Raw genomic sequence first — 14,880 nt, 5'->3', positions numbered from 1 at the left:
CTTTATTAAGAGCCTTCTCTGTGTAGTGTTTTACTGAGAAGGGCTAGACTTATGCACATCGCACCAAAATAATCTTGATGCAACCATACGTAGAACCACAAAATTGCTTTTGTGCAGAATATTGCCAGCACACAGAGCATTGACTGATGTCCTGAAATTAGTGAGATCAACATTCTGGCATAATTATCAACCAGGTCCGTTTTTCATCTGTTATGGAGAAATGTTACTTTTCAAGAACCTACCTTGTTTTCATCTGGTGGCTCAAACACTGGGGTGGCCAAAAACAGTCCCGACAGAAGAAAGTAGATCTCAGGGACATGAACAAACTTGCTCAGAAATGTTTTGAGCTCTGCAAATCCAGGCAGCAGGTATGGGTTGCACTCAGAGGCATGGGGGCAACTCTTTAAATTATCTAAATCAAAAAACAACAAGAACAACAAAAGTAACACTCTCCTAAACCACTCAGAAATGGCAGAACATTGATCAGGCTTGATGTAACAAGTATACCGTATTTTTTGCTCTATAAGACACATTTCCCCCCCCCTAAAAAGTAAGGGGAAATGTCTGTGCATCTTATGGAGTGAATGTGTGGTCCCTGGAGCTGAATTGCCCAGGGGCAAAAAGCAGATCATGCTTTTTTTAAAAAAAAAAGAGGGATGGGAGTGTTGAAACAAAGCCGCTGATAGATAAAGGAGGCTGCCTGGGAGGGGGGAAGTAAAGACAGCAAACTTACAAGGGGGGGAACAGGAAGACTAAAGCAATAAGTAGAGAAATTAGAGGAAAAGGAGGAGCAAAAAACTGTTCCACCTAAGGAAAAGACACTAAGGCAAACAAGAGGGAAGGGAGTGTTGAAAGGAAACAGTTGGTGGGATCGGGAGAGAGATAAGGAGGCTTCCTGGGAGGGGGGAGATAAAAGCCCATGGATCCTCAGGATTTTTACATTGGGTCACCCCAAATTCACCATCAGATCACATAGCATGTCCATGGCTACAGCCTGCACCAAAAGAATCACACACCCACTGTTTCCTGGGGCCGCAATGGTGCAAAAAAGTGGTTACAAAGCACAGATCCACATGGATCCTCAGGATTTTTGCACTGGGCTACCCCTAACTCACCATCAGATCACATGTCTGTGGCCACAGCATGAACCACAAAAATCATACATCCACTGTTTCATTCAGAATATATTTTTTCTTGTTTTACTCCTCTAAAAACTAGGTGTGTCTTATGGTCAGGTGCATCTTATGGAGCGAAAAATACAGTACTTAGGACCTACCCATCAAAATATTCAGCCCTGCCAAGCTGTTCTCAAGCCAGAGGCCAGCCATCATCCCCTCTTTAAATTTATGCAGGAGTGTGCGATTGTGGAGAAAATGGAGGAGAAACTTCACAGCCAGCACAACTGTGCTTGGGTGTACGTGGCTTTGTGTGAACATCATGAACCAGTCGGGCCCCAGAGTCTGGAACACCTCTTCTTGGATCCTGTGTGGAAAACAACCTGGTTAAAAGAGACACAATGCGGGATGCGGGTGGCGCTGTGGGTTAAACCACAGAGCCTAGGTCTTGCCGATCAGAAGGTCGGCAGTTCGAATCCCCACAATGGGGTGAGCTCCCGTTGCTCGGTCCCTGCTCCTGCCAACCTAGCAGTTCAAAAGAACATCAAAGTGCAAGTAGATAAATAGGTACCACTCCGGCGGGAAAGTAAACGGCGTTTCCGTGCGCTGCTCTGGTTTGCCAGAAGCAGCTTAGTCATGCTGGCCACATGACCCGGAAGCTGTACGCCGGCTCCCTTGGCCAATAAAGCAAGATGAGCGCCGCAACCCCAGAGTCGGTCACGACTGGACCTAATGGTCAGGGGTCCCTTTACCTTACCTTAAAGACACAATTGGTAATGTTTGATTCTTGTAAAGGGCCCTGTGCCCATGGCACTACATGGGTAATTCAGCTGGGCACTGGGAATTCAGCACAGTTACAAGCTTCACAAAGCTCTCTGGCACTCCACAGGGTGAAATTCAATACCACACTATTACATTTGTTCTGTCAGGACCAGTGACGGACCTTGGCATCTCGAATTTGAGTAGCACCCCGTGTGACACCAACATCTGGTGACTTGCCCCACCTCTCACCTTCCTCTGCCCCATAATCCTACTTACTCGGAGGAAAAATAAAGTTGATCGGAACGCATCACATCTAGCAGCATTCTCAGCAGCTGGTTTCGTAGCCAAATCATTTTTCCAGATGTTTGGCCTAAGCCTAAAAACCAGAAGACAGAAAACAGATGTGCATGAAGTTCGGAACAACCTGGTTTAATCTTATTTGTCCCCCCGGTGAGGCAACAGCGAATTAGTTCCTAAAGGTTTGCAACAGCTGAGAACTAAAATTGAATATGAGAATTGTTTTATTTCTAAAAGAGCCGCACTCTAAGGCAGCAATAGCCAACATGGTGCTCTCCAGATGCTGCCAGCCTTTCCATCCCTTCTGCGCCCCTTGTGTGAATCTAACACACTCATCCAGTCCACTCATCCCTGCTGTAGTAGCCTTGGCAACAGGCAAGCTGCATCACTGCAGCTGTGGAAATCACTGGGGCTGTTCACTATTTATTTTCGTAAATGGAACCTCTTGAATATTCAACACATTGCCAGTCCTTCCCATCTTCTTTTTTTTTAAAAAAAATGAATTTTATTAGTGTCAGGGACTCAGCGGGAGCGCAGGGAGGAGAGGAGATGGAAAGCGAGGGGGAGCAATCCGAGGGCAGCGTAGGGGAATATGACAGCAGCCCGATAGATTCCATGAGCCTCTCCAGCGAATCGGAAGATTCACAGAAGGGGGCGCCGATGGGCAGGGCAAGGGGCGACCCAAGGGGGACACCCCAGAAGCAAGGGGCCAGCGGGGACTCCCAGAGCAGCAGTTGCAAATCAGGACCAGCTTCCCCACCAGAGCGTAGTGGGGGGGAGGAGTCCCAGGTGTCAGAGCCCAAATATGCACCACCAGCAAGAGAAGATGAGTCAGGGTTGACCACGCCTCCATCGGAGAGCGAGTTAACGGTCAAGAGGAAAGTTGCAGGCTGGGCGCGCGCGCCAAGTTCAAAGGTACAGGCGAGCGGCACAGAAGGTAGCCCGGATAGGGAACCAGGTCCTAAAGCCCGCCGGAAGGAGGGGCAAGAATCGTCAGGGTCAGCGTCAGAGGAGTCCAGGAAGGATGAGACCCTAGCGGGCAGGAGGGCCCAGAGGAGAAAGGAACTTAGGAAGAGGTGGAGCAAAGCGAGAGTCTTAAACTGGTGTGGAAGGGGAGGAGACTCAGACGGGACTTCGCCGGTCTAAGGTCGAGACGTAGAGCTGCACGCTGCGGCTTTAAAATGGAAACTGAATCGCAATAAAGACTTTTGTACATAACTACAGCCTAGCATTGGTCCTCTGTGAGCTGGGACCTGGAGGCAGCTCTGACAATTAGTATTTTCCACACAACAACAACACGAAAGATATCAAAAAAATAACAATACACAACACAGAAAAATCAACATTTGAAAACTAAAAAAACCAAACAAAAACAAAACAAAACAAAACAAATCCATATCTTACAAGTTAATATTATAAACACTAAAACAACAACAACAAGACATCGACTTCCACCAATCCCACATCACCTCCTTTATTTATCTCTCATTGTGTCTTCCTGTTTTCCTGTTTTCTTTATCATCTCTATCCTAACATCTAGATATAAATCCTTCTTTCATATCCTTTCACTTCACAAGGTTCTTCCAGACTCAGCCAGATTTCTGCCCTCGAACCTTGACTTTTGAGGTATTCATTTAGGCACTCCCATTCTTTTTTTACTTCACTTTTTGGTTTTTGTCTTATTATGTCTGTCAATTTGGCTAATTCTAAGTATTCTGAGAGCTTACATAGCCACTCTCCCCTAGTGGGTAACTGATTCCATTTCCAGTACTTAGCCACCGGGATTCTTGCTGCAGACGTTGCGCATAGGAAAAAAAATAGTTTTGTCTTTTGGAATATCATCATTTAAAATTCCTAAAAGGAATGCCTCTGGCCTTTTACTATATGATATTCTTAATATTTTCTTTAATTCTTCATGGATCATGCTCCAAAATTTCCCAATTTCGACAGTCCTTACCATCTTCATAGTCCGGGCAGGTATGGCTTTCATCCACAGAGGAAGGGTATAAAGTGTAGACCAAGAACAAGCCAACCCTTTCAAAGAAAAGGGGGAAACAGTCAATTGTCAGTAGCGTTACCAGTTCTGCACAACAGCACTCAACATCTTTCTTAGTGTGAGCTCAGAACACTGTTCTAATTGGCTAAAAAAATGTGATAAGTTGTTGTTATGTTCTGAGTTGAATAGGATCCAAAATGCAGCAGTCTGATTGGTCCTAGAACAATAGGATTCAGAATGCAGCAGTCTGATTGGTCCTAGAACAATGCAGCAGTATGATTGGTCTGCAGGAGCCACCCAATCCAGCTCCAGATGGAAGTGAATCCACAACCTGATTGGCCTACAGGAGAATTCCGGAATTAGCCAATCACGTGCAGCCCATTGTGTAAATAACGTATATAAAGCAGATACTTTGGGGGAACATTCATTCCTCCTCACCACTATGAGCTGAATAAAGAGCATGAAATCCACTCTCGACTCCGAGTATATTTCAGTTGTTCACCACAGAATTTCTTTAATATGACACCCAATTTAATTCCTAATTAATTTGTGTTTCTTAGTTTCTGAAAAGTCACAGAACTTTTCCCTAGGAAATTGGGTGAAGATGCTCTCTGCCTTTCCTTGCTGTATTGCAAGTCACTAGGAAGATGGAGGTATTGATCGGCTCCCCTCAGCACAATGGGTGAACTGGAGAAGTTCATAACCCATCCCTCAAAAAAAAAAAAAAGGCCTGAAAGGGGGTGTGTGTGCAAAGTTTAGGGCAATGTGTTTGTCTTGGTTCTACTTCCTATGGACGCTTCCTGCCCCCCCCCCCCCACACACACTTTGGGAAAGATGAATGATAATACCAATCAATATATTTGATGCTGAAATGGCTGCGCAGCAGATGCGACAGTACAGTACAGATCCTGCCGATGCGAGAGCGTGTAATCTCAGGGTCACTGAAGAGAATAAAAAGCCTGGGTACCATCTGCACCCGATGAGCAAGTTGCAAATCCCAGCTTCCTTTTCTGTAACAGACAAAAGGATCTCTAGCAACCTTTCTTGGAAGAAGATGAAAACAACCAAATCTGCATTTCTCCTATACAATTGCTCTACTTCTGGACCTTTGACTTCTGATGTTGCCTTGGCAACCTGTCAAAAGACTGACGGAGAAATCAAATAGTTTTCAGTGTCAGCCAGGGGGATAAATTGTTGTCATCGTTTCACCTCTTGCTCTTTACCTCCTCCCCTCACGCCCATAACTCTTCTTTGATATTTGCCCTGACTTAGAGAGTTCAAATCAAACAGAATTATTGATTTCTGGAGCTGTACGTCGGTGGAAATAAATGCTTTTCTTAGAAAAGTCAGTAGAAAACATTATCAGGATCCTGGAAGACCTTTTAATGAGAAGGAAATAGAATTCACAGGTCTCCAATATGTTTTAAAATTACAAAAGAAGAGTGCGTGCTTGAGATTTCTTGGCAGTTGTAAGGCATACCTGATATCTGTTAAATGTTCCTGAATATGCCCTTAAGAACATATCCCACGGGGTCTGTTTAAGTGTGAAGCTACAAATTATAGTAAACATGCATTTTAAAAAAACACTCTTAAGCTTCCAGTTATGTTCTGAAGTAACAATAGCCACATGACTCCTTTATCTCTATTTATGAACAAAATAAGATCAGCGTCCCCACCTGCTATTTGCCTTTGACTGTATCCTTGGAAGTAAACAGCACTTTTGGGGGACAAATAGCAACAATTGGAGAGTAGTTTCCAGTGAGAAACCAGCATGGGACCATGTTTCACACTGGGACTTCACCCAGCTGCTTTTCTTTCAAACTAAAAACTGTTTGAATTTCATTTAATGGGTAGTTTGGCCCTAAGGTCTACCTAGCATAGCATTCTTTGTAAGGTTCCTAGCAAGTAGCATGGGCTCCCTTGGGAATTGGTCAGTGATCAGCTGGTGGACTGCAGTCTATGCTCTGTCAATCCCTGTTCTAAAAGCTGAGAATAAGGAGAATTTCAGGCCTGCCCCCCTTGCTCCATGAACAGCTGATCGAAACTGAATCGAGGAAATGTGCATAACTGGATGTTTGTGATTGCTGAATTCAAACAAATGTTGTGGCTGCACCTTCATCCCACAAAATGTGTTGCATGTGTTTAGCCCCTGATTCCAGGCTCCAGGAGCATGCTGACCAGCCCACCTACCTTGAAGTTTGTAGGATTTCTGTTAGGTGTTCAAAGAGAGAAATCTCCATATTTTCAGGGGCACGGCACCAAAGCTGAAAGCCAAAAGGAACAGCACTCAGAACTTTGAGTGGCTTGTGTTCTGTTCGTTAGGTAAACTTTGCATGCTGACCAAAATGGTGCAACCTGGACACAGGTCAGCAGCCTCACTCAGTGAGGCTTATACGGAATGAGATTTCCCCCCCCCCAAAAAAAAAAGGATGAAAGAGATTTGGCATCTTTACCTCAAAGCAGCAAACAATATGCTGGAATGCCTCCAAGTTCTTGATAGTGGGGGTGTCCTGGCTGATCTCTGCAATGCCCGCAATGGCAAAGACGAGTTGCAGAATTCTGCTGTTTAACAAATGGATCTTTCTTTTCAGCAGGTATGCCAGGAGCTGCGTATGGATGGAGGAGGAATTCAGTTTGGTTCACATTTTTAATGCAGACCTACCTCATTCACACTTCCTGAAACAATATATGAATTTTGCAATGCAGTTCTCAACCCCCCACCCAAAATGTAGACCAAAAATGCTTAGATTAGGAGAAAATGCATATAAAAATGCAGTACACTAGGAAGAACTCATAGCAAAAACATATACCGGTATATTAGGAAAAATTACATCCACAAATAGGTATATCGGGGGGAATGTGCACTAAAATGTCAACAATTTTTTGTGAGAGCTTTATTTTTAAAAATTGCAAATTGATGTGCAAATGGGACAAACTTATGATTGGGAAAATGGGAAACAGAAATATTGAAGTTGACAAATTTGTCTACTCCTAGACAAATAGACAAATTTGTCTACTTCTAGACAAATAGGGGGTTGTTCATTCAGGAACCCCTGAAGTATGACAGAGGGCAGACACTTCTCCCCACAAACATTACTAAATGAACCAGCGAAAGCTGGTTCCACATTATTGCATCCTACAGATATTTAACACACTCCAGTTATGTCTTTTATTTTAATCCCACTGAATCACAAAGGCTCAAGGTTGTTGAGACACCTCCCTGTCTCCCTATTTGGCTACAACTTTTTATCCAATTAGAATTGATCCAGGATGACTTAAGTTTAGTAAGTCCTCTATCAATGCAAATAAGCAGACCTAAAAATGTTGATGCGTATTCCAGAGCACCCATTTCTGTGATAAAATATTGCTTGACTTTCTCCATATTTGCACTGAATGGACTCAGAAATCTGTCAACCCATTTTGCCAGCACTCAGAAGAGCAAACGCTCTTCAAAACCCACCACCATGGTGCAGGCAGAGCTCAGAAAGAGGGAGCCACCTCTCACAGGAAGGGACAATGCTGTCTAACTGGCACAGCCTGGTTTTTGAAGAGAGTGGGTGGAGTAAGAACCCCCCCCCCCAGTGTACCTTCCTCCACTGAAGAATGGAAGTAATTCTGAAAATTCAAAATCATCAATACTGAATTATAGAACGCTACTTTCGTTTGTCTGTTAGAGAAAGAGTGCAGTGAAGATCTATTAGGAATTGTAGGTGCTGATATTCCAAAGGAGCAGGAAATACTTTTTATGTATGGAACAACAGCTGCCCCGATGGAAAGAAGACCAGAGAGGAAAGGCAAACCAAGCTGGCGGACTACGCCAAAATGGCAAAGCTGACTGGAAAAATCAGAAACCAGGAGGACAAAAACTTTATAAAAGAATGGGGAAAATTTATCAGTTATTTAGGAGACCACTATAAGCAGATGGAAACACTGGCAGGATTTTGATTTCGCTTGTAGTGTAACAAATACCATGGACAAGATGGATTGATATAAAAGTTAGAGTATGGAAGAATATGCAGTTGTAAATGTTCAAAATGGGACCCCATGGAGGGGGTGGGGAGAAGTCACAAGGTTCAGAGGAATCTCTGTATATGGATATATATTTGGATCCTTATAACTTTGCATTTGTAAAACCAAATAAAAATGATTTCCAAATATAAGAATAAGAAAATCCAATTTTTTAAAACAATTACAACACAGCATTCAATCAATTCGTTCATATACAGTGGTACCTCGGGTTAAGAACGTAATTCGTTCCAGAGGTCCGTTCTTAACCTGAAGCACCATGCCGCCAGAGCACAATTTCTGTTCTCATCCTGAAGCAAAGTTCTTAAACCGAGGTACTATTTCTGGATTAGCGGAGTCTGTAACCTGAAGCGTCTGTAACCTGAAGTGTATGCAACCGAAGGTACCACTGTAATTATAATCTATGAATGTTGATCTTTTGAGGGAGGTTTGGAGAAATCTGTCTCAAGGCAGTTGGCTTCAAAAGGTTTTGGGGGGAAAACACCATGTGAGGGATAAGGAAGACCACTGTTGCTGTGGAAAAGGAACTAACATCTCACCTGGTACCCACCAATCTGTCTCATTAGATTTTCGCTCATTGCACTGCTGCAGAGAACAGAGTGCAAGACTTTGACGGCAGCATACACAGTGTGGTCATCGTGGGCCATGGCAAGGAGACCCAGCAAAATAGCAGGACCTCCTATGTAGTTCAGACTGACAGCTGCTGGACAAGACTGGAAAACCCGGGTCCCTGTAAGGAAGGCGAGAATAAAGTGAGGAGACATTTACCTAACAACCCCTCCCCTAGAAGAACCGTCACATGATTGATAGCAAGTGAGATTGGAAAATAAACAGTGTGGAAATAAAAATATTAACTAAAGGCTTTGTTTTGCGGAAGATTTGGAAAGGAAACGAAAGGCTTTTTGGTGACGCAGTCACTAATCGGGATCTGCCATTATGAGACAGACTTTGTTGCGAGATTTGCAGTCAAAGGGGGAGGCGAGCCACTGTTCTGTTATCATGTTTGGATTGTACGTCTGATTTGGCAAAAACTCCCCTGGAAAGCTGATTTATGGAGCACTGGTCTGGGAAAATTAATGAGCAGACGCTTAGACTTTATTTCATTGGAACTGTCGAAATGGCACCTGCCGCTCGAATAGGATTTTTGGATCAGCGTGAAAGTCCACACAGAAGCATAATAATGCTTGCTTCAACTCGCCTGTGGAAACAACTCAGAGGCTATTAAGAAGAAAAACGATAACAACAAGAAGATTGGAAGATGGGACTTGTGAACATTAAAGCAGCAGAAATATGAGATGACTGGATCCTTACTGAACTTGAAGTGTGGGTACCCCCAGCAAAAATTTAAAAAATTCGGCAAAATATTTGGATTTTATTATATGTATTGGTATAATTCAGATTAACTAATGTGATATGATTGGATTGTTAAATGGAAAACTTAATAATTTTTTTTTAAAAAAAAAAAAGAGAGAGAGAATAAAGTGAGGAGGCAAACTCGCTATAGTCCCATTCAGAAAAAAATCAAAAACACAGAAAGCAACAAGGAGAGAGAAAAGAGATTGGAAAGCCCAACAGCAGAATCAGGTTTCTTTATTACATAGAAATGTGCATCTTTCTAGCAATGTAGTTACAGGAAGGAAACAGGTTAAAGGGGCCCCCAATCTCTCTCACCGCCAACAAAAACTAATAAATGAATAGAAAGAGAACGTACCCACATGACACTAACACAAAATCTTTGCACATACACTATGTAAAAGAATTAAAGTTTAACAGACACGCCCCTTCTTTTCTCCCACAAACTCATACAGTGGTACCTTGGTTTATAACCATAATCCATTCCGGAGGTCCGGTTGTAAACCAAAACAGGTTGTAACCCAAGGCACGCTTTCGCCAATGGGACCTCCCCCCAAAAAAATTGGTTGTAATCTAAAAAAAAAAAAAAAATGGGTTGTAATCCAAAAAAAGGGACACGCACTTCCGGGTTTGACGTTGTTGTAATCCAAAACGGTTGTAATCCAAAGCGATTGCAAACCAAGATACCACTGTACTGTCCATAACATTAGTGGCTCACATCAAATGTAACTGATCTGTAGAAAATGGCTCTATGAAATGAAAGCAGAGACGGTGTATCTGCTTTTGCTACCCAAGAAAAGCTTATTAAAAAAACAAAACGTTAATAAATGCCAAAGGAGGAATAATTGAGGATATTCAACTAAGTTTTACTCGAACTAGGTCTACTGAAATCAATGAACATGACCAAATTCATTTCAATAGGTCTACGCTGAGTAAAACCTAGCAGAACATCCGCCACTAAGTCTACCACTAGGTCGAGGGAGAGAGAGAGAGAGAGAGAGAAAGAGAGATATTTTGCAAAAAGTACCAGCACAGCTCAGTTCCCTCTATCAAAATGTTCATTGGTTTTATTGAGTGCTTATGAGTGCTTTGGGAAATTACAAATGCTGCAAGAGCCTATGAAACATTGTCCTAGCTACAAAAAAGCCATTTTTCTTGAGTGATCTGCACAGGGTGATAAGGGGAAGAGTTAGGTGACCAGGACTTGCAGCTTTCAACTGTCAGGGACTGGCAGCTGCCCCCAAAGGGTGGGAGTGGGTATGAGGGGCATGGGTCTGCTGTCACAGTTTGCCTAGACAGCTAGAGAGCCCGTGTGGTGTAGTGGTTAAGAGCAATAGACTCGTAATCTGGGGAACCGGGTTCGCTTCCCTGCTCCTCCACATGCAGCTGCTGGGTGACCTTGGGCCAGTCACACTTCTTTGAAGTCTCTCAGCCCCACTCACTTCACAGAGTGTTTGTTGTGGGGGAGGAAGGGAAAGGAGAATGTTAGCCGTTTTGAGACTCCTGAAGGGGAGTGAAAGGCGGGATATCAAATCCAAACTCCTCCTCCTCTTCTTCTTCTTCTTCTTCTTCTTCTTCTTCTTCTAGTTAGCGGGAAGTGTTATTTCATATCGCTTGCACATTAGGAGATGATGTAGCTGAGAGCTTCATCACTAAAGAATTAAATTCCAGTGGCTTGTCCCCATTGGTCCAGGGGTGGTTGGGGTGTCGGCCAATCCTGTGTGTCCTGCCCACAGAACTGGTACAGCCAATAAATGTTTTTGACCAAACTGCGGGAGGCAGTGGAAGACAGGAATGCCTGGCATGCTCTGGTCCATGGGGTCACGAAGAGTCGGACACGACTAAACAACTAAACAAGAAATGTTTGTGTGCTAATTCAGTGGGAAAGCCCCCACCCATTGGGCAGTTTAAACATCACACCAACTGTAGTCACCCACCAAATGAAAAAGGCTTTCACATGATTTGTGGCAATGTTTAAAGGGCCTTCGGTCCTACAGCCCTCCTTTGTGCACTGCTTCTGGTCAGACTTCTTAATTTTAATTAGTTAGTTAGGTTATACTTCTTAATATGTTTCAGTGTTCATGGCCATCATTTCTGCTTACCATACAGGCCTACAGCAACTGATCCGATAGTTCTTAAGGGGCCTGCAAGTTTCCCTGCAGTATTTCGAGACATGAAAACTGGCGTTGTGCTGTCACGAGAAGAGAGCTCCAGCTGAAAAATAGAGGGAGTTGTTGTGTCACACAAGGCAGGTACCATATTTTTTGCTCTATAAGACTCACTTTTCCCTCCTAAATCATAGAATCATAGAGTTGGAAGAGACCACAAGGGCCATCGAGTCCAACCCCCTGCCAAAAAAGTAAGGGGAAATGTGTGTGCGTCTTATGGAGCGAATGCAGGCTGCGCAGCTATCCCAGAAGCCAGAACAGCAAGAGGGATTGCTGCTTTCACTGCGCAGTGATCCCTCTTGCTGTTCTGGCTTCTGAGATTCAGAATATTTTTTTCCTTGTTTTCCTCCTCCAAAAACTAGGTGCGTCTTGTGGTCTGGTGCATCCTATAGAGCAAAAAATACGGTAAACGGCAAGGATAATTCGGGGGGGTGCGGGGACTCTTAAGCACCATATGATGGAGAAATTCAGAGCCGTTTACCATTCTGGTCCTACAAGGAAATAGCTTAAACCTTCTGGACTATTTTCGAAGATGCCATTAGCCTTAAAGGCCTTGCTAGGATCTTGCATAGGTTGGCAAATGCTTTCAACACAGCACTGATGTTATTGGTGTGTATAGATGCCTCAGTGGGACTTCGGCTCCTGTGGTGCTCGGCTTCCCTTCATGAACAGAGCACATTCAAGAGTGTCTAATGCCTTTGCAAAACCTTCACACCTTATTCAGTCTCCCAGGTCACCGCTTCTGCCTCTGGCAAGTCATGTGAAGTGGGGGAAGGGTTTGATTTGCAATACGCAGGCTGCATTAGGACCTAATGCGCCATTGCAATCTCCTTGTCTCATATGTGGAAGCCAGGATGCCTGAGGCTCAGACCCAGAGGCTCAGGGGTTGTGACCTCAGAGCTCAAATGTGATGCCTTTTGGAGCACGTCTAGCAGCTCACAGCAATTACAAGAATATATATACATACAGTGGTACCTCGCAAGACGAATGCCTCGTAAGACGAAAAACTCGCAAGATGAAAGAGTTTTTCGTTTTTTGAGTTGCTTCGCAAGACGAATTTCCCTATGGGCTTGCTTTGCAAGACGAAAATGTCTTGCAAGTTTGTTTCCTTTTTCTTAAAACCGTTAATAACCAGGGTGCATTCAGGGGGTGCAGTTGCGACTTGACTTCGAGGAGCAACTCATAGCACGCGGTGTGGTAGCCTTTTTTGAGGTTTTTGAAGACTTTGGTGATTTTTGAAGCTTTTCCAAAATCCGTGCTTCGCAAGACGAAAAATTCGCAAGACGAAAAAACTCGCAGAACGAATTAATTTCATCTTGCGAGGCACCACTGTATACAGTGAGGGGGGAAAGTATTTAATCCCCTGCTAAATTTGCCCGTTTGTCCCCTGACGAAGAAATGACCAGTCCATAATATGAATGGTAGGTTTACTGTAGCTGTGAGAGACAGAATAACAACAGCTACACATCAGCCTCAAAATCTTACTGACTTGGAGAGGATCTGCAAAGAGGAGTGGGACAAAATACGTCCTGAGATGTGTGCAAACCTGGTGGCCACCTACAAGCAACCTCTGGCCTCTGTAATAACCAACAAGGGTTTTGCCACCAAGTACTAAGTCACCTTTTGCAAAGGGATCAAATATTTATTTCACTCATTATAATGCACATCAATCTCTGAGTTTTGTCTTCTGGGTTTCTGGGGTTTTCCTTGTTGTTATTTTGTCTCTCACAGCTACAATAAACCTACCATTTAGCAGGGGATCAAATACTTTTTCACACACACACACACACACACACACATTGCTCATACATTGCATGCATAGCTTTAGGTTTGGTCTACCTAAACAAGATCTCGGGTAACAGGACTGGGAAAGGCAGTTCTAGGCTGGATGAAACAGTAATCTGACAAAGTAAATGGCAAAAGTTTGATCCAAGTACATTGGTCCATGTAGCTTAGAATCGCAGAGTTGGAAGGAACCATTGGGGGGGGGGTCATCAAGACCAACCCCAGCACATCATGTTTTTCTAACTATGCTCTAGTGCATGTTCATCACCCGCTTTTCTGTGTGTTTACAAAAACAGTAGATTCAGATGCTGGGGAAAACTGTGTAGTTTAAATTTTAGGAGAGAAGCCCCCTAACCCTGCTTTGTGCCCACGCTTTCTCCCTGAAGAAAAAGCAAACAAACAAACATGACTTTGGGTCAAACTGTTTCAGGACAGACTTTGGGAACTTTCTGCTTTCACTTCACACTCAGGCCTAAAGATTTCTAGTAAAGCCTCTCTCTTTTTTTTAGAACAATGACACACCCATGGCTGAATTTGCTAGATGTTCAAAGCAGAATCAATTTACTTGGACCTTCAAACAAGCTAACTGGCTACATTTTTAGAGTAAGAGTTGTGCCATGTTTGGCCACAGTGCTCTCCCTTTAAGCACCCCTTCCGTGGTGGATTATCCTACAGCCTCCTGTGTTCTGTGAAATTGTAAAATAATAATAATAATAATAATAATAATAATAATAATAATAAATCTCTCATTTCACTGCTCAGCAAAAGGCCCAAAGACACTAACCTCTTTAGCGATCAGGCGACCATCCACCTCGCCATAGAAGTCTTTTATATTTTTGATTGTGGTATAAGATGAGTTCATGGCGTTGATTCCAAATAAAATCTTCTCCTGTGCTACCAAGGCTGAAGTCAGTACACTGCTACAAGAGCTTGCACCTAAGGACAACGCAAAGAGATGGCCTACTCTCAGTGTGAGGCAAAGCAATCACTTAGGTGAGAAAGGAACAATTCCCTCCAGCATTAGTTATTAGAGGATATCCCACCCCATCCTTCCCTATTCATATACAGTATAGCTCTTTCAATACCAGATTTGCCTAAAACGAGAAAAACGCATGAGGACAGGGAAGGCAAGGACTTGAACCCTGGGTCTTGGTGGTAGGCCAATGGGGAAGAGGCTGGAAAAACGACGAGTTGGAGGGTGCTAGAGGTTTGGGTTATTCCTTCAGAGAAGCTGAGTGCAGCTGGTTTAAACTGGTTCTCTTATCTCTTTCTGTCAAGGTCATGGTGACTATAATAGTAAGGCAAGAAGGAGCCTGGGTTTCACTTTCTCTTTCTATCTCTCTTCCTTCTGGTGTGGTGTTCTGTACAGTGGTACCTT

At 43.5% G+C, this 14,880-nt stretch overlaps 1 protein-coding gene across 1 annotated transcript in view; it reads right to left on the bottom strand.

Annotated features, from left to right (window-relative positions):
• Positions 1-14,880, bottom strand: part of WDFY4 (WDFY family member 4) — a 207,015-nt gene that overhangs the window by 125,107 nt on the left and 67,028 nt on the right. Inside the window, exons 21-30 of the mRNA XM_079978572.1 lie at positions 14,287-14,438; positions 11,652-11,763; positions 8,736-8,926; positions 6,624-6,776; positions 6,361-6,434; positions 5,019-5,180; positions 4,132-4,208; positions 2,154-2,253; positions 1,277-1,482; positions 243-412 (exon numbers count right to left, since the gene is read on the bottom strand). Coding sequence (XP_079834698.1) covers positions 243-412; positions 1,277-1,482; positions 2,154-2,253; positions 4,132-4,208; positions 5,019-5,180; positions 6,361-6,434; positions 6,624-6,776; positions 8,736-8,926; positions 11,652-11,763; positions 14,287-14,438 — 1,397 coding nt within the window. The remainder of the gene's footprint in view (positions 1-242; positions 413-1,276; positions 1,483-2,153; positions 2,254-4,131; positions 4,209-5,018; positions 5,181-6,360; positions 6,435-6,623; positions 6,777-8,735; positions 8,927-11,651; positions 11,764-14,286; positions 14,439-14,880) is intronic.

The sequence above is a fragment of the Podarcis cretensis genome (genome assembly GCF_951804945.1).
Source record: "Podarcis cretensis genome assembly, chromosome: 5".
Lineage (NCBI taxonomy): Eukaryota > Metazoa > Chordata > Lepidosauria > Squamata > Lacertidae > Podarcis > Podarcis cretensis.
Note: the sequence above shows the minus strand (reverse complement) of the source record. Positions and strands in the feature narration are given on the sequence as shown.